This window comes from Centroberyx affinis, unplaced genomic scaffold, assembly GCF_046629955.1.
Source record: "Centroberyx affinis isolate AG114_WGS23_722 - 3 ecotype Tasmania unplaced genomic scaffold, CSIRO-AGI_Caff_v1 ptg006693l_1, whole genome shotgun sequence".
Lineage (NCBI taxonomy): Eukaryota > Metazoa > Chordata > Actinopteri > Beryciformes > Berycidae > Centroberyx > Centroberyx affinis.
Genome location: NW_027283397.1, coordinates 14,456 through 34,771, shown reverse-complemented (window position 1 = coordinate 34,771; position 20,316 = coordinate 14,456). Strand labels below are relative to the sequence as shown.

Here is a 20,316-nt window from a genome sequence, read left to right as displayed (position 1 = left end):
TATGAACACACACACACACAGTATACTGATAGAACGCACCGTAACGTAAAGCTGTTTGGTGGATGACTTCACCCAAAGCGCCTTACAGAACTATGAGTGCATTTATTGTTGTAAATACACTCTAACCCTGGCAGAGTGAGTGCCATGCTCTGTCCATTGAGCTGCACATGAGCACATGGTGGAAATAGGTAGAAGAACATGGATAAAAGTCTTAGGTCATTATATTAATATATTATATATAAGTAAATGATGAAGGCAAAGCACAGAAATCTAACTTAAAGTATAACTCCAGCTATTTTCAACCTGGACCCTATCTTCCCATCTTTTTCCATCATACCAGTCAATTCTAACCAAAATTTTGTAAATTGCTTAAATCTTGTTTGCCTGGGTGTGGCTCTCCAATCCAGTCCTACGGGGCCAACGGACGCTCAAAAAATACGCAAAAATCAACCACAAAAGCACCCAAAGCCTGTCTTTTTCAACATGTTGATGCTTGTTCTGAAATCACACGTCTGCAAAAAGAAGTAGATGAAAATGATCTAAAGTCAGGCCTTTCTCGTACAGTTTTTTTTTTTTTTTTAAACTTATTTTTTTATTTGGTTATTTCTCACATCCCCTTTTACATCAAAAATATTTCAACATAGGTTGACAGTTTCCTTTACAAGGGGTTACAATTGAGATAATGAAAATAATAATAATAACAATACTGAAATCTTGTACAGTTTTGATGCTACCTCGGTCATTTCTTTAGCACTTCCTGAGCTGATGCAAGACTTAAGTAGCTCTACAGTGAAGCAATGGACAGGATTTTTGGTTAGAATCGATCGGTATGACGGAAAAAGATGGGAACATAGGGTCCGGGTTGGAAATGGGTTATGCTTTATGTAAAAAAAAAAAAGTAGAGCAGATCATATAACTGTCACATATGATCATAGAAAAGCACATTTTATGGAGATAGAACGGATTGTAGATTTTTTTCAAGATAGTCACGGTTCCTATTTCATCAGCTAAATTTCAGTATTTATTTAATCCCTATTTCCCTAGAACAATGCGAGGCCATGTTCGGTGAGGACACGCACCTGAGGCAGAGTTTTCATCGTCATCATCAGTCGGGGAGGTTCCATACACCCTCGGATCAACGAATGGAGTGAAGGAAGACTTGGAGCCTCCGCTGCTGCTCATCCCATACTGAGAAAAAATAAATCTACAGTCAGTCAAATGTTTATACTCCACTTTTAAAACTGAGAGCAGGTGGATGGGTCTGAGACTGAGCGTAACGGATACAGCTAACTGCTAAAATAAAGGAAACATACAGTGTATTTGGTGTGTTGATAAGGTATTTGGACATAACGAGCCACTGGAGCAACTTTAAAGTCCCTTGGCATCTATTCTACAAGCGTCTTGGACTCTAATGTCTAATGACCCCTCATTTTGGTCTTGTCGTCCCGGATGATTCCACTTCCATCAGGATAGATGCTTTCAATTAACTTTGTTTTACCCTCTTTTACCAAAGTGTTTCCTTTATTTTGTCAGCTACCTGCATCACGTGCTTCAGGCAGACGGGAGAAAATGTGACCACACACAGTCAGAGAAAGGATCAGAGGCTGGAAAAGAGAGAGAGAGAGGGATCAGACGAGTGGAGCAGGTAGGGAGGAAATCCAGACTGGTCCATCTATGGGGAAAGGAGGCAAAGGAGGCAAAGCAGGATCGAGGTTTACTGGGAAGGGCAGGAAATTAAAGGTGCTGCATTTAGCATTTAGTGTCTCTCCAGATTAAGACCATAAACCCTGTTGCTTCTTGTCCCCCCCCCTCTCCCTCCCTGGCGTCGCTCAGGGTGCGTTTGTTTTGAAGAGCAAGGAGAAGGATAAGAGACGATAACAGCCCTTCATCACAGTGAATATGCCTTCCAATGAGGCTAACGTGAAGCTAACGTGAAGCTAACATGAAGCTAACGTGAAGCTAACGTGAAGCTAACATTAAGCAAAAGTGAAGCTAAAGTTAAACTATGCAGTTAAAATAGTGGAACTTGTGTATTACTTGCAAAGTAAAACGGTTCCTGTTTTGTGCCATAAAGCAATCTTCCTTTGTGCCGCAAAGCAATCCAACAGCTCTCCTGTGAAATCCGACCTGGTGTCAAAATGTGAAAAGTAAGATGGAGTATAAGAGGCTGGTAGAGGATGCTGATCTTCTCAACGATGCTGTTTTGTTTGTTTACGGTAATTATACTAATATCTCAAAACGAATGGTACATCTGGTACATCTCAAAACTCACTAGCCACTTTCGCTTTTCAACTAGCCAGCTAGACTTTTAGAAAACAGGATCTCCAAATGATGGCTGGTTACCTAACAAAGGCAGGTAGAGAAAACACACCTGCTAGCCAAAATTTACTAGACTAGCATTTGACTGGTGGCTGCTGCTAATTTCCCACCCTGATAAAAGACTGTGAGGGGAAACAACTAGTTTATAGGGTTGTGGGCGGGTGTAGAGGGTGACAGGGTGACAGGGTGCCAGTCTGTCAGGGTAAGGTGTGGGTGCTGGGCAGACAGGGTGCTGGGCGGACAGGGTGCTGGGCTGACAGGGTGCTGGGCTGACAGTAGGGTGCTGGGCTGACAGGGTGCTGGGCTGACAGGGTGCTGGGCTGACAGTAGGGTGCTGGGCTGGCAGGGTGCTGGACAGATGGGGTGCTGGGCTGGCAGGGTGCTGGGCTGACAGTAGGGTGCTGGGCTGATAGGGTGCTGGACTGACAGGGTGCTGGGCTGGCAGGGTGCTGGGCTGGCAGGGTGCTGGGCTGACAGTAGGGTACTGGACAGATGGGGTGCTGGACAGACGGGGTGCTGGGCTGGCAGGGTGCTGGGCTGACAGTAGGGTGCTGGTCAACCTACTTGGGCCCCAGAGCCATCGCCTGGGGAGACCAGGGGGGAGGTGCTTTGCTGCACCAAATCGGGCAGATTGGCGTTGCCAGGGAACAGATTAGCGTTGCCGGGGAAACCATTGCTGGCGGTAGAGCTCCGCCTCCTTTCCCCATGTTTCTGGAAAAGAGAGGAAGAGAAGGACGGGCTACTCTACAAACTGAGCTCCACTGGGAACTAGACTCAGGCTTGTGTTAGAGGGGAAGTAGGAGCCTGTTGTGGAGAGGAGGGGTGGGGTGGGGGGGTGCAGTGTGTGTGTGTGTGTGTGTGTGTCTGAGGGTGGGTGGGGGGTGTCGGGGGGTGGGAGGGGGTGCGGCTGTGGCTGAACCCAGTGTGAAGCAGAGACCCAGACGCATGGAGGCTTTCAACAACAGGCTTCAAAGCAAACATTAGGTACCACACATGTAAACGTATGTTTATGTTTCATATACAACACACACACACACACACACACACACACACACACACACTATGCACATGCACACACACACACATCATCTACACACACCATCTACACACACACTTGGGTTAGATCAATATGGGTTTCTGAAGGTTAATAGCCATACTGATATTTTTGGATTGAAGCTGCCAATAGCCGATATTTTGTGCTGATATTCAATATCTTTAAATTTGACTAAATAAATAAACTAATATCCAAATAAATTACAAGTATTCAGTGTTTCCCCCCAGAGTTTTCTTCTCGTCAGGGTGGAAAAGCCTCATTTAGAGCATCATGGGACACTAAAACTATCCATTGGAACCTCAATAATAATAATAATAATGATAATAAAAACATATAAATGCATACTTGTGTGGAATCGGATTAAAATTAAGGTTTAGGGTTTCCAAGACAACCAGTGAAGTATTGATCAATTACACAATAAATATGTAATCAATCAAACTGAATCATATCCATCATATCAGAGGTGGACGACACTGACTGGATGATATATAAATATCAATACATCATATATATTAACCAATATATTGGCAAACCAATCAATAAGTCTAACCCTACTACACAGCCAACATGAGAGATCAGACTAACCCTCCTCTCTCAACACGCGACGGTCACACACACACACACACACCCACACACACACACACACACCCACACACACACCCACACATACACACACACACACACACACACACACACCAATGCAGCAGTGGAAACAAAACAGAAAAGAGCCACGCATGCAGAGCTGGTGAAAGAGCGTCTGAGTGCTGAGTGTCGCTTTCTGCACAGTCAGCAAGGCTAAAATCCCAAAGGTCAAAGGTCAGAGCGCCGGCGCCGGGAGGCCTCACGCTCACCTCACGCATCATCAGGGTGCCGTCCTGCGAGCTGTTCCCGTACAGGTCGCCATGGGAGTCGTTGTGACCGCCCATCATGCCGAAGGACTCGTTCGCACTCTGACTCGCAGCCGGCCTGAAACACAGATGTAGCCATTTATTTTTTAAATCTCTTTTTAGCAATTTATTTATTTAATTCAACCATTTGTCATTTTTTTATCTCCTTTTTTATATATTTTACAATTCCTTGTTTTAATGCCTTTTTGTAAATCACTTTGTAAACTGCTTAGATAAGTGATATATAAATAAAGTTTATTATTATTATATTTTTTATTATTGTATGCTTTTAAGTAGGAATCACAGAACATATAATATAAATATTGAATGGCAATTTTGTGCCAAAATTCAATATCTTTTTATGATCAAACTTTTTATTCTTTTTTTACCATCAACAAATCAACCAACCATACTGCTACGTATAGACATACATGAAAAACAAAAAGAGAAATAAATAAATAAATAAAAAAATAAAAAAATAGACATATCTGCATATATAAATATATACGCGTGTGTGTTTGTAAGTACCCTGCAGTAATTTTACTAAATCAAAGTATACTAGAATAATTGGGAAGAGAGACAAAATATACAGAAAAAGCAAAACTACAAAAAAAAAACAGGGCTTATTATACACAGTCAAAAAGACTTGGCACAGGACTGGATTGCATTTAAAATTCAATATCTTTAAATTTGACCTTTTTATGCTCCAAAAATTACAAGTATTAAGTATTAAGTTTACCCCCTTGGCAGGAAAAACGTTAAACAAAGAATTAATTTTCAAGAATATTTTCAACAATTAAATGATTAAATAAAATATGAAAAGAAAAGAAAAAATAATTGTTTCACAGACTGTTTCATGTAGCTTTTATGTAGTTTTTGTGTCGAGAGGAACCTCCACCATATAAGAGACACGACATTGATCTGATATTTCATAAAAGCCCAATATTGACCTTTTATTTACATATCGGCAAGTCGATACATCAGTCTAATCCTAACACACACACACACACACACACACACACACACACACACACACACACTCACATAATGCGGGGTATGTCGCTGACGGCCACGGTCCCGTCGTTCGTCCCGCCCTCTCCCTCCTCGTCCTCGCTGCTGTGGGACTCCTCACTGGACGAGGAGTAGTCCGTCACTTTGACGGGCGGGCGGCTCGTCTCCTCGCCCTGCCGCAGCTCCCGCAGCTCCTTGGCCAGAGCCGTCAGGTCCTGCAGGGGGGGGGGGGGGGGGGGGAACCAGGAGAGCGTCACCGACAAGAAGTGTGATGTCACAGATTCAGATTCAGCTCCTGGGTGTTCACCAGAACCAGCAGGATTCAAAGCCGACACTCGAGTCCTGGTGGAGAAGCTTTGGGAAGAACGGACTCCACAGGAAGGCGAGCACAGAGGACGCAGGTAGAAACGTTTCAGATGCAGTGCATGCTCGCATTCACGCAATCACGCAATAAACACAGGAGCCCGTTTTTCTAAATGTTTCTGTTTCAACCATCATGAAAGTACTAGGGCTGGGCGATGTGGACAAGATCAAATATCACAATATTTTTGACCAAATACCTCGATATCGATATTGCGACAATAATGTAGGGATGACTATTGGCGCTTTCACAAAATATTTACACAATGAGATTTTTGATAAATAATCATCAGTAATGTGGATATAATGACTAAGTGGGTAAAGGCAAATAATAGAACAGTCTGGTAAGTTCAGAAAATGACATCACTTTACTGTAATGCAGCCTTTAAAACCAGGAAAAGACACTTATGCCATATCATGATATTACGATGTCAAAATCTAAGACGATATCTAGTCTCATATCACGATATTGATATAATATCAATATATTGTCCAGCCCTAGAAAGTACACTGTATTCTGTAGCGAAAAGTATAAAAACAGATGGAGAGGATGTTCCAACCATCTAAATAAAAGAAACAAAGCTGGAAAAGCCAGTGTATTTCTGACTGAACGGAGATACTGAACGTTCTGAAACTATAAATGAGGCAAAATAAGAGAAAGGAAACCAGGAAATTAATTGTTAAGGGACATGAAGTTCAACTGTATTTAGTAAAGCAGATAGGATGCAGAACCCAATTCTGTATTCATCATGCAGTGCTACGAAACTTGTCATTACATGGTGAAAAAATAAGACCTCTAACAGCTGTATATCAGACATTTCAATATATTTTAAGGCCTTTTCAGACTTTTTAAGGATACCCTGAAATATTTTTGGTAGCAACATGCCGGCACTTGGTGCTATGAAGCTTTCAAAACCAACAAAAAAGAAGAAGAAAAGGGAGGTTTTACTTTTTGTGGCACAATGAAAGGTTTTGGTAAGATATTGCAGTACAGATGTTTGTTTTTTTTACAGTTTATTATTACAGTAGAGGCAGCTAATCACGAAAATTGTTTTTTTTTGGGAGGGGCAGCAGGACAGTGCAGGGAGAGAAGGAGAGTCGAACTACAGATGCCACCATGCCTCAGTGGAGGAGGGTCAGGGGGTTAAGGGTCAAAGGTCAGGGAGATCACTCCTTGGGACATTCCATAGTTAGCAGAGAGGTTAGCAAGAGGAAGCTGGTCGTGCATGTGAAGAGGAGGATGGGGGGGGCGGAGGTGTGTGGAAGAGAGGGGGGGGGGGGCTTATGTTGTCTTACCAACTCCTCCTGATGACAGAGAGAAGGGATAAAATGAGGAAAGAGAGAGAGAGAGAGAGAGAGAGAGGGAGAGAAAGAGTGAATGGGGAAATGAACAATGAGCGAGCGGAAAGGTCTAAAGTGATACAGGAAATGTTAAAGGATAAGGCTGGTGTTTTTAAATGCATTGCTTACCGTCAACAAATCCTATGAAAATAACAAAATCAGCAATGATTTTGTTTTGCTAACAAGTCTCGTCCATGTAGCCGGAGCCCAATGCAGCCATGTCCCAGCAGCCATAGAACTCCATTGTATTAAAAAAATGATTAAAAACCCGTCACAGAGCCATGCTGCTGCTCTGCAGCATATTTCATCATCACCATGCACCAGGCCGGCCGACTTTTTCCTCAAACAACTTAATAAGCCGGCTGTAAACACTTTGCGATCTCAGGAAAGTAGTTCCATAGCACAGAAAATAGTCCTCGGCGTAATGAAGAATTTGTTCCCATTTGAATTTGATTTGGTAATAACTACAACAGTCTGACTTTTCGTGGTAACAGTTAACGATTTTTAAAATGTAAACTATGTCTTTGTGAGCTGTATTTCAAGGTTTTTAGCTTACAATTGGAGCCAATGACTTCCGGGTTGACGGCTAAAAACGGAACGTGGGAAGTCAGAAAGTAACGGGAGGAGAGCAAACGCATTGTTGATTTTGTTATTTTCATAGGATTTGTTGACGGTAAGCAATGCATTAAAAAACACCGGCCTTATCCTTTAAGTGAATATTTAATGGTACGGTATGATGTCATGGGAGAAATCCTGCAGTAATAAAGCCATCCCATCAACAACAGCCTCATCCCTGCTGTGAGATACAAACCATAATCTAAACAGAGAGTGAGAGAGAGAGGAGGAGAGAGAAGGAGAGAGAGAGGGAAGAGAGGAGGGTGCATGTGAAAGTGTGCATGAGAGTGACTGAGTGAACGGGTTCCTATGTGTTTTCAATTTCAGAACTTCTTCCAGACCTTGATTTTGTGACTGTTTTTGAAACTATGTTCAGTATGATGCATCTAAGCTAACAGTGGAGGGCCTGTCAACCAGTCCATATCACTCTCTGGCGGCCATATTGGAGGTCTGCGGCTCTGGTGGCTGAGAACAGCTGATTATGTTTCCAAACATACAACTTGTCCGTCTCAACAGAACTGAATAGACGATTAAGTTTTGACTGGGAACTGATCATTTCATCACTGATCCATCTGATTGATTTAGTGTTTAGATAATGTCAGCTTGTTAGCTAGCTAATCATAGCATCTGGTCAGCTAACCATCACTGTCTTGTTGTTAACACATCTGATTAGCACACTAGCTAACGTATCTAGTAGCAGCTAGCGTTAGCATGTTCACATTAACATCAGTGTGTTTGCTGGCTAGTTAGCTAGCTAACAGTTTGTTCAGGTTAACTGAGCTGACTCTTCTCAAGCTACAACTCTTCATGTTTTGGAGTAGAGACTAGGGCTAAAGACAAGACAGTTTACTGTGTCACAGTAACCTACATTTGGAGACAAATCCACCTTATCACACTATTCACTTTTACTGAGAACGTTACTGAATGGATCTACAGCCACACCACAACAAGCTGACTCAGCTGCTCTCTGCTTCTAGCTGCTTGGTAGATATTCACAGCTAATTCTCCAATGAACCTCCATGATGGCACCAAACTGGTTGCTGGAAGATTTGTGACGCAACTGTTAAGCCTCTAAGGCTGAAGATTATTCACAACAACAAATATCACAACATATGACATGTCACTGCGGTTTAGAACGACATACACTCACCGAGCACTTTATTAGGAACACCTGTACACCTGCTTATTCATGCAATTATCCATTCAGCCAATCATGTGGCAGCAGTGCAAAGCATAAGATCATGTAGATACAGGTCAGCAGCTTCAGTTAATTGATGATTCACATCAAGCATCAGAATGAGGAAAAAATTTGATCTCAGTGACTTTGACCGTGGCATAGCTGTTGGTGCCAGACAGGCTGGTTTGAGTATTTCTGAAACTGCTGCTGATCTCCTGGGATTTTCACGCACAACAGTCTCTAGAGTTTACACAGAATGGTGCAGAAAAAAAAAAAAACATCCAGTGAGCGGCGGTTCTGCGGACGGAAACGCCTTGTTTCCGGTTGGAGCTGACAGAAAGACTTCAGTAACTCAAATAACCTCTTTACAACTGTGGAGAGCAGAAAAGCATCCCAGAATGCAACACGTCCAACCTGGAGGCGGATGGCACTTTGGCAGCCGGTTGACAATGAGCTGAAAGCTGATACCTACCCCAGTATTAGTATGGTGTTCCTAATAAAGTGCTCGGTGAGTGTATATTGTGTCCTGTGTCGGAACTGAAAAACTGTATTTTTTCAGGTTTCTTCCTCTCTTTTTGTGCATTTATACACAAACTTTTCAACACCGGAGAAATACCAAACTGATTTTCCACACTTTTCCAGACCTGTGTAGGAAACCCTGGAGTGAGTGAGTGGGCGAGTGAGTGCAAGAGAGAGATAAGAGATAAGAGAGAGAGACGAAGAGATATTTCATTCAGAGAAGGAGGAGGGATGGAGTGAGAGAGAGAGAGAGAGAGAGAGAGAGGGGTGAAGCAGGAGAAATGTCACTAACCTCGTCTACAGCTTTCTTATAGCTCTGAAGGAAGATGGAGAGAGTCGGAGGAGATGGAGGAAAGGGATGGAGGTGTGAGGAGAGAGAGAGGAAGAGAATGAAAATGACAGGAACACGGTTAGTTCAGAGAGAAGAAGAGCCAGCTGTTAGAATGTTGTCTGTCGTGTGTGTGTGTGTGTGTGTGTGTGTGTGTGTGTGTGTCAGGGTTATGATCGTTAACGAAAACTAACGAAATAACGAAAACTAGGTGTGAAAAAACATTTTCGTTAACTGAAATAAAAATAAAAACGAGGCTTTACAAAAAAACGATAACTAACTGAAACCGTATTGTGTGTTTACAAAACTTACTAAAATAAACTAAAATTATAGAGAAAATGTCTTTAGTTTTCGTCTTTGTCAATTTATTTCATACATAAGCCTAGTATTTTGAATTTTTGAATCTCTGAATAACACTGAAACTAATACAAACTAAACTAAAACCAAGCATTTTCAAAAAATACAAACTAAACTAAACTAGCAAACCCACTTTAAAAACAAATTACTAAACTGAAATTGAAAACAAAAAGTCAAAACGAAATAAAAATAAAAACTAATGAAAAATGCAAAACTATAATAACCTTGGTGTGTGTGTGTGTGTTTGTGTGTGTGTGTGTGTGTGTGTGTGTGTTTACAGGAACTCACACACACTTCTGTTTAAAGCTGGCTAGTCACACGGTTCAACAAGTGATTTCCTCATGTTATATTCTACAAGGTGAATCAGCTTCTTTATCATCAGACACATACAGTATATTTCCATGACACCTTACTACAATACCCATAAGCCTCGCCAACTCCCGGCCAATCACACGACCAGAACAGATCTTACGCTCGTTCCGCTGTCACACGCTACTATACAAGTCTGAACTTTAAAACATTCATTGTTTGGGGGAATCTGGAAAACGGCATACAATTGGTGAAACAATCCAGCACAAAGCACTATGGGAAGTGTAGTCTTTTACCAAGCTAAGGCTGTTCCGTTTTTTTTGTTTTTCCTCAAATTTCAAAATGCAAATACAATTTAGTTATATGTTATTCTTGCACTGTAAATTCTCTGATCGACTGAATGGATAGAACCATGTAGAACCATGTGGAACCATGTGGAACCGGCTATTTTGAGCCAAAACACTTCCTGAACCTTGATGATGTCAGGATAATCACGTGACTAGCCAGCTCGATATTTAATTATGCATGTTGTTTGATTATGCATGAGATCATGTGTGACTGAGGTGTAGCTGCTGTGTGCTTTATAATACATGGTGTGTGTGTGTGTGTGTGTGTGTGTGTGTCATGAGGGACATTAATATGTGAGTGTGTACTTTAAAATGACCTGGATTTATGAAAACCAGCACAGTCCAGCCCCGAGTTTGAATATGGAGCAATCAACCTGCAGTTTGGAAACCCCCTACTAATGTGTGTGACGTTTGATTACGCGTGTGTATGTGTGTGTGTGTGTGTGTGTGTGTGCACTGTGTGTGTACTCACTGCAGGCCTGCTGGGTCGTGTCACCTCTCTGCCGTCATCTTTGGTCTCGTGGGAAGGTGCTGTGATACCTTCAGTCTTAATGGCTGAATTACCTGAAAACACACACACACACACACACACATACACACACACAAAAACAACAACAACACAATGTCACATCGCTGAATTACTATACTGTGAAAACCCTAATAACTGACAATGGAACACTACTTTTACTAGTGTGTGTGTGTGTGTGTGTGTGTGTGTGTGTGTGTCTGTGTGTGTGTGTTAGTGTGTTTGTGTGTGTAGTGATAAATGTCAGTAGTAGGTATAGTGCCAAAGAAAGAAAGAAAGAAACAAACAAAGGAAGAAAGAAAGAAAGGAAGAAAGAAAGAAAAAGAGATAAAGGGTATGTGCATGTGTTTTTATGTGTGTGTGTGTGTGTGTGTGTGTGTGTGTGTGTGTGTGTGTGTGTGTGTGTGTGTGTGTGCACCTCGCTCGTTGGAGCCTCCCTGGGAGCTGGGGGTGCTGGAGCTGGAGGAGCTGCCGCTGCTCGTCCTCTTCAGGGGCGTCTCCATGGAAACGTCGGTCCTCCTCAGGTCGGGGTTGCTACAGCAACACACACACACACACACACACACACACACACATGAACATGCCGCATGTCTCATTCATGCAGGAAACTGTTGAATCCTGTTTGAAACTGGAGTCACACTTAAATTTACATAGCTCTAGATATATCTGTGTTTGTGTGTGTGTGTGTGTGTGTGTGTGTGTGTGTGTGTGTGTGTGTGTGTGTGTGTGTGTACCTGGCCCGTATGAGGTGTGCTCCAGCCCGGGGTCCAAGGCCCGGCCCGTTTCCAGGGGAGTTCTTCCGGACCAGAGCGGGAGAGATGGAGGTCGTCCTCTGGGGAACCTGGAGAACACAACACAGGTCAGGGGTCAGAGGTCAGGGGTCAGGGGTCAGGAACCCCAGATTTATCAGAGGGAACCCCCGATCTGAGAGGATTTCTGTTGCGAAGTCATTCCTAGAGTGAAATTATTCCCACATCTCTCCTTCATTGTTTCTTCAGTGTTACGAACCCGCCAGACCCCCTCAGGTCCTCAGGTGCTGGTCTGCTTCCTGTTCCCGAGGCCAGAACAAAGCTTTTAGTTTTTATGTTCCTCAGGCCTGGAACAAACTTCCAGAACATCTGAGGTCTGCCTCCACTTTACAATCTTACGGAGCCTGGGAGTGGCCATTGGGAGAGAAAAAAAGTTATATTAAGTCCACGATTTACTGTAACGTGAGCAAGTTTTAGTCCATTCATGAGCACGAGATACAATTCATTCCCTCGATTTTGTTAAACTGTGTAGTTTAGAAAAAAATGCAACTTAAAAGGAACCTTTTAGGTGTTGCAGATGTATGTTAATATCCATTGTCTGTTTACACTGAATAGGCAAATCCCCCAAATATTGCAACATATTTAGCCTCTTAACCTTCAGGCCATGTAAACACAATCAGGTGCTGCAACACACCCAGGACAGGCCACATTTAAACATGATCACCAATATGTGACTGACTCTTTATAAGCTTGTGAAGAGCGCATGGATTATATATCCAGAGCACCATATCACTATTTCGAGGGAACGTTTTGGCAATTTGTGCGAAAAAATAAATCGAGAGCTCAAACTGCATATCGTGCACGTTACAGTAAATCATGGCCACAACATAAATTATTTTTCTCCCGATGGCCGCTCCCGGGCTCCATAGAATCTTTTAAATCAGAGCTTAAAACTTTTCTGTTCACCTGAGCTTTTTACAGAAATTTAGGGCAACACTTATCTGCATTGGTATATTTCTACGTTTCTTTTTTTATTGTGATTTTAAGGCAATTTCACTTTTATTACCTATGTACCTTTTTTTTCTTTTATTTATGTAAAGCACATATCGTAATTGCCGATGTGTATGAAATGTGCTGTATGAATAAACTTGCCTTGCCTTCTAAACTTCATACGAGTGAAATAAATGTGAAAATAAACAAACTGGTGTTTCCTGGATCCCAGTTTGAGAACCGCTGGTCCGGGACGTCCCGTAAAGAAGAGCTGCTCTCGGAGGCCGATGGACGTTCTGAAATTGATCTTTATATATTTTAGAAAGTTTTGTTTTTCTAGGTGATGCTGTCAGGACTCAGAGTCATCTTCAATATTTTCTTGGGGATTCATACCTGAAGTCTGATTTTGATATCAGTTCAGAGACCCATTTTGATCTTCCTATGACCCATCTTTGGGTCCCAACCCAGTCTTTGAAAAACAATTTATTTTTTCTTTTACATTTTAGCTGGCAGCATTTAACAAATTCCTATAGGATAGATATTATAAGACAGATAGATCGTATATGATCGGTTCAGCAGCATTAATTTGCTGCCCACAATTATGTTTTTAATGTGGTTGTTTTATTTAAATTTTTATAATTTATATTCAAACACCCTTTTAACTTTGATGTTTTTAGTGTGGTTGTTTTATTTTAATATTCAAACATCCTTTTAACATTGATGTTTTCAATGTGGCTTTATTTTAACTATTTTATTTGCTTGCTGTATGTTTTGTCCTATGTATTCTTTTAATTGTAAAGTGTATTGGGACCATGCTTCATGGTGATTCTGCACTTAAATAAACTGATTGATTGATTGATTAAACAGATGCACTAATGCTGCACTCTTTTGCTGTAAGATGAAATATTTTAACTCCTTGCACTCTGGTTGTAAACAGTGTGATCTCAGTATTAACTGGAACAGGCAACAGTGAATCCTTTACATTGAAAATGAAAACACGGTGCTGTCAGTAGAGGCTCCCAGTCGACACAGAGACTAAATGGACGGTAAAATCTGCAAAATTTCCATCTCAGCAGCAGAGTTCAGACAGAGAAAGGCTTCGTCCCACAGGAGTCGGGACCAGGTGGAGTTTAGAAAGTCAAAGCAGGGAGACTTTTCACACTGAGACCCCGTGGCGTTTGAGAAAGATCAGCGTTTTATCACCTGGAAGCTAATGACAGCTAAAAATACTTCCTGGTAGTCAACTGTTAGACAGAGTTAAAGGGGCAGAACGGGCAGAACAGTCCGGACGGTCACAGAGAATATTTGTGATAATATATTGTTCTGCATTTGGAGGATTTTGGACCAAACTAAATGAAAATATACGCATACGATTCACATGAGTACAGAAATTTTAGCAAACAGTGCCGGTCATGCACAGCTACACACTACACATGCACTGGTTGCACAATTATTTGAAAAAATATTGAAATTGCAGTGTTGTTGTATACAATTACGATTGTAATTTCTAAATTACAAGAAGCTTAAATTTTTTCTCACAGGGAAAGGTGTTTTTTTTTATTGTCTGATATATGAAATATTCTGTTGACATCTATCAATTTATACTGCAATCCCAATATTCAGCAAAGACAAATCGAAATATGATTTTCTGTCAGTATCATGCAGCTCTAATACACACGCTTTCTCACTCTGTCTCTCACACACACACACACACACACACACACACACACACACACATACACAGGGTTGGGTAGTAACGTAATACATGTATTTTAAATATAAAAACAATGTAACTGTATTCTGTTAAATTACCTAAAAAGTATTACGTAAAATGTATCTCCACAATGTTACCTGGGAAAAATAATGTATTCTGATTACAGAAAATTAGATGAGTGAAATTAAGTGAAAGGCCATATAAAACAGTGGCAGAAAATTTGTGGAATACATTTTTATCTGTACCTTTATACCTCAAATATGGCAAAGTAATCTGAAAGTAATCAGAATACATTACTGAGTTTGTGTAATCCCTTGGATCATGTTACTGATTACAGTAACATACAGTTTGGATGGGAACTAGCAGCATAAATGTAATGTAATCAATATTTAAAGTAACCTACCCAACCACACACACACACACACACACACACACACACACACACACACACACACAGCTGTATTAGCCTGCTATACTTGTGAGGACCTTCACTGAAAACCATTTCCTAACCCCTAAATTTAACCCTAATCCTAATTTTACCTCTAAACCCAAATCTAAACCCTAAACTTTAACTTTAAACTGCACTGCTGTGAAAACCTAACATCTGTCTTTTATCTGTTGTGTTTTAATGTTTATCTGTTGTGTTTTAATGTTTATCTGTTGTATTTTAATGTTTATCTGTTGTGTTTTAATGTTTATCTGTTGTATTTTAATGTTTACCTGTTGTGTTTTAATGTATTTTGTCATCTGTGTGTCTTGGCTGCTATGACAACTCAATTTCCCTTCTGGGATCAATAAAGTTTTCTATCTATCTATCTATCTATCTATCTATCTATCTATCTAAAGTTTTCTATCTATCTAAAGTTTTCTATCTATCTAAAGTTTTCTTTCTATCTATCTATCTATCTATCTATCTATCTATCTATCTATCTATCTATCTAAAGTTTTCTATCTATCTAAAGTTTTCTATCTATCTATCTCTCTATCTAAAGTTTTCTTTCTATCTATCTATCTATCTAAAGTTTTCTTTCTATCTATCTATCTATCTATCTATATCTAAAGTTTTCTATCAAAAGTTTTCTATCTATCTATCTAAAGTTTTCTATCTATCTATCTAAAGCTTTCTATCTATCTAAAGTTTTCTATCTATCTATATCTATCTATCTATCTATCTAAAGTTTTCTATCTATCTATCTATCTAAAGTTTTCTATCTATCTATCTATCTATCTAAAGTTTTCTATCTATCTATCTATCTATCTATCTAAAGTTTTCTATCTCTCTCTCTCTCTCTGTAGCTCTCTCATTACCCAGCCTGCTCTCCTGTAGTTTCCAGTGTCTGCTCACTAAACACTGAGGCACAGACCGGCTGGTCGGCGGGTCACGCATTAAAAAGATTCCTCACTCAGATTTAGTCCTGAGTGATCTCCAATCCCTGCTGTCTCGCCACAACAAACAAACACCAAACACTTTGTTTTTCACCCGGTTGTGCAAAAAGGGAGCTCGAGAGGGAAGAGCGGCTCACAGCAGTTACTGTGTTTTCACTCATTAGCGCTCGAAAGAGAAGAAAGAAGAGGGCTAGATGCCGAATTTAGAGGAGAGAGAGCAGAGCGGCTGGGGAGACGCAGGCAGCAGGGCGGAGAGAGCTGGAGGTAAATAATGAAGCTCAGGTTGTGTTTTGTTGTTGTAGCTTCTGCCTCTTATCTTCTTCAAAAACCTTGTCTTTACATATCTTTTACTACAAGACATGTTTGAAAACCTCCGGATGTCTGAGTCGGGTTAAAGACTGGGTCAGACTGTCTCTCTGATCAGTTCAAACTTAAAGAACCCATGAAACAGCTTCTTTACTTCCTTGATTTGATGTATCTCTTGTTGAAACAGGTTGTTGGGGCGGGACATAGTGCAGTGAGGGATCAATCAGCAGTCTAAACCAAAGGAATATCAGTCAGGGAGAGACAGTTTTATTTGATGGGAGGGGCAGAGGGGCGGGACTGTTAAAAAAATCTGTAAAGTAATGGGGGTTAATTTAATGGGGACTTTAACAAGCTTTGGTGAGCTTCACCAAGTCAGCTGTGACATGGGGATTTTGTCTCACATCTCTAAAACTTAAAGCTAAATCAGGCCTAAACTAGTCCTTCACCCTAACCTAAACCTGATCCTAGTTCTAATCTCAACCCCCTGTCATTAATGTCAAGTCTCAAGTCTAAATGTAGAACAGCAAGTCAAGTCAGAACAAATCAAGAGTCCAGTATCAATTTAATATCTTAAAGAAAACTAAATATCTAGGACTTTTCAATGCAATATGGTTTTAATAGGATAAAACTTGGTAAGAGCATCATGAGTTTGATTTCTATAATCAGTTTCAACTTCAATAAATTCAATCATTCCATACAAATTCAGAAAACAGAATTTAAATTCAGTCGTCTGCTGGAACAAATCTCATCACTTTCAATCTAAGTCATTTACACAAACACAAGATCTCAAGTCAAGACTTTAGAAACCTTTTCAAGTCATCAGAGTACAAGTCAGAGTCAAGTCCCAAGTCACCAGAACCCAAGTCAAGTCAAATCTCAAGTCTTCTCTTCATGCATCAAGTCAAGTCTCTAGCAATTAAAACTGTTAATTGAGTCTGACTTGAGTCCAAGTCATGTGACTTGAGTCCCCACCTCTGACTGAAGGTTTAACACTGAAACTGGTTCTCACAAGGATAGAAGAGTAGAAGCACAGAAACACACACCTCACACACACACACACACACACTGGGACAGAACGACTCGGGTCGCGGCATGCAGAGACCTTGGGGGGCATGTCGTCATCCTGCCGCAGCCAGGAGCTGCGGTCCAGCTTGTCGAGGGGGGGCGCCAGGCGGGGGAGGGGCGGGGGAGGAGGGGTGTCGGAGGTGGGGTCGGAGTTCTGCCGGGGCATGGGAGGCCGGGAGGGGGAGGGCGAGGCCGAGGAGGAGGACGACACGCCGTGCGGGTCGTACAGGGACTGGGAGCCCGACAGGCCGTGAGTCTTCACCTGCACCAGGTGGGCCATCTGGACACACACACACACACACACACACACACACACACACACACACACACACAAGCAGGAACCAGGGAGATTCAGGGTGGAGGGGTTGAGGTTGGGGGGAAATCAGGAGCAAGACCAGGAGCAGGATCAGGATTCAGGTTCACACAGTGCGTTCAGGAGTAGGATATGGAAGAGGAAGGGAGAGGAGAAGATGCAGCAAGTGCGATGATGATGATGATGATGATGAAGAGAAGATGGAGAAATGAGGTGAGGAAGAAGAGGAGAGGAAGAGACGTTTGGGGTGAAATAGATGTCTGAGGCTGCGTTCACACCAAGCATGTTCTGAACGGTTTATTAAACTCTGCAGTGTTTCCTCCTTCAGTTCAGTCGGTTTCCCCAGGTGAGAGCGATGACCTTTGACCTCTGGTGGCACCAAACAACGCCACCGAGAGTCTCAGTCCTCTAACAAGAGAACTAACCGACTACAGGAAACCACCCCAAAAAACACAAGGCATTATGGGTAGAAGGAGACGGATGCGGTTCCTCCTGCTTGGAAAGCCTGGCAGAACAAAATGAAGTCTGGACTGATGCTCATATCCAGCTATTTTCTTCATGTCTTCTTAACTGGTATGAACACCACAGAAGAAGAGTCATCAGATTTGTTTTGAATCTCTCACCTGACAGGATGACATGTGACCAAAACTCTGAGTCATGTGACTTTTGTTTACAAGTCCTGGTTCACTTGTAATTGGACCGAAACAAACCAGATACAAACTACAACAAAGTACCAAAGAACCAAAAGAACCAAAGAAAACAAACCGAAGGTGTGATCGCACCCTGAGAGAGATGAGTTTGTATCCCATGCAAACACACACACACACACACACACACTGGCTACACACCTGTGGCTCGACGGAGCGGTGCATGGGCGGGGTGCGGGCCTGCTGGATGCCTCCGCTGCTGAAGGACTCGGAGCGGGGGGGCAGGGACGGGTCGGAGATCCGGTTTGAGACTTTATGCTGCAACGCAGGAGAACTCTGTCTGTTCATCTTATAACGCTCCTCCACCTGACACACACATACACACCGTCAGACCACGCGCTCACATGCAGTGTGTGTGTGTGTGTGTGTGTGTGTGTGTGTGTGAAGGATTGGTTTCACGGTCAAAAGTGTTTCTGTTTTGAAAGCTACTGTGTAAACCTGGCTGATAACTTCACTGAAATCCCATAATGAGATTTAACATTAGTCTTGTTTTGGACTGAAATGGACTTTTGTGTGTTGGATTTAATTCCATTCTGCTGTTTCCATGGTAAAAATGACTAGAATTTATAACCTCCTCCTCTCCTTCTCTCCTCGTCTCCTCTCCTCTCCTTCCCTCTCCTTGTCTCCTCTCCTCTCCTCTCTCCTCTCCTTGTCTCCTCTCCTCTCTTCCTCCCCTCTCCTTCCCTCACCTTGTCTCTTCTCCTCTCTTCTCTCCTTGTCTCCTCTCTCCTCTCCTCTCTCCTTGTCTCCTCTCCCCTCTCCTTGTATCCTCTCCTCTCCCTTCCCCTCTCGTCTCCTCTCCTCTCCCCTCCCCTCTCCTTGTCTCCTCTCCTCTCCTCTCTCCTTGTCTCCTCTCCTTGTCCCATCTCCTCTCCTTGTCTCCTCTCCTCTCTCCTCTCCTTGTTGCCTCTCCTCTTCTCCTCTCCTCTCCTTGTCTCCTCTCCTCTCCTCTCTTCTCCTCCATGGTGGGACACACAAACACACAAACCGCTCTCCAATTATAGTAGTGGGATAGGTAGCTGAAAATTGTTAGTCAATATTTCAGAAATGGGCTTGATTTAATCTTCAAAAGTGTTCAAAAATTGTATCAGATTCCATAATGAGTTGTAGATTTATGCCAGAAATCATTTTCTAAGATACTCTTTCTCTTTCTGGACTGAAACTCTGAGTGTTTTTGAAGGATTTAATTACATTCATTTGATTCCGCTCTGCTTCAAATTAAAAATGATAGCCACCTGAAATGTATTAGTCAGTATTTCATAAACAGACTGGATTTCATCCTCAAAAGTGTCATCAGTTTGTAAACAGCTCGGCTTTGGTTCACTGCATTCCTTAATGAGCTGTACTTTTATTCCAGAGGTGGGTGTCAGGTTTTCCAAATGGTGGATATCTGCTTTTAGCCATGAAACAGTCTGAGTGTGTGTATGTGTGTGTGTGTGTGTGTGTGTGTGTGTGTGTGTGTGTGTGTGTGTGTGTGTGTGTGTGTGTGGGTGGGTTATATTGGGCATATTCCCTCAAGTAGAGCTTTGAGGAAAAAACCTGGGAGGCTGTGACGAGGGTAGACCTATCTGTGCAGTGTGTATGTTTCTGTGTGTGTGTGTGTGTGTGTGTGTGTGTGTTTCCATGCATGGTGGCAGTGTGTGTCCACAGGGAGGCAGAGAGAGACTGATATAGCTACAGCTGCCCTACATCGGTCCACCAGCAGCCACCAGAGGGCAGGCCTGGAGAGCTGCTCTAAATGTGTGTGTCTGTGTGTGTGTGTGTGTGTGTGTGTGAGAGAGTGTGTGTGTGTGTGTGTGTGTCACTGGGGAGGGGTATTCACATGTGAGTGTGTACTTTTAAGTGGCCTTGATTTAGGGCTATATGAAAACCAGCACAGTCCAGCCATGAGTTCAAATATGGAGCATCAACCAGCACTACAGCATGTAAAACTCAT

The 20,316-nt window shown here is 42.1% G+C and overlaps 1 protein-coding gene across 1 annotated transcript in view; it reads right to left on the bottom strand.

Annotated features, from left to right (window-relative positions):
- Window positions 1-20,316, bottom strand: part of tnikb (TRAF2 and NCK interacting kinase b) — a gene marked incomplete at its 5' end in the record, with an annotated part of 44,980 nt that overhangs the window by 11,497 nt on the left and 13,167 nt on the right. Inside the window, 11 exons of the mRNA XM_071512993.1 lie at window positions 1,080-1,188; window positions 2,712-2,720; window positions 2,884-3,030; window positions 4,225-4,339; window positions 5,305-5,486; window positions 9,576-9,599; window positions 11,097-11,188; window positions 11,569-11,684; window positions 11,885-11,991; window positions 17,398-17,640; window positions 18,522-18,686. Coding sequence (XP_071369094.1) covers window positions 1,080-1,188; window positions 2,712-2,720; window positions 2,884-3,030; window positions 4,225-4,339; window positions 5,305-5,486; window positions 9,576-9,599; window positions 11,097-11,188; window positions 11,569-11,684; window positions 11,885-11,991; window positions 17,398-17,640; window positions 18,522-18,686 — 1,309 coding nt within the window. The remainder of the gene's footprint in view (window positions 1-1,079; window positions 1,189-2,711; window positions 2,721-2,883; window positions 3,031-4,224; window positions 4,340-5,304; window positions 5,487-9,575; window positions 9,600-11,096; window positions 11,189-11,568; window positions 11,685-11,884; window positions 11,992-17,397; window positions 17,641-18,521; window positions 18,687-20,316) is intronic.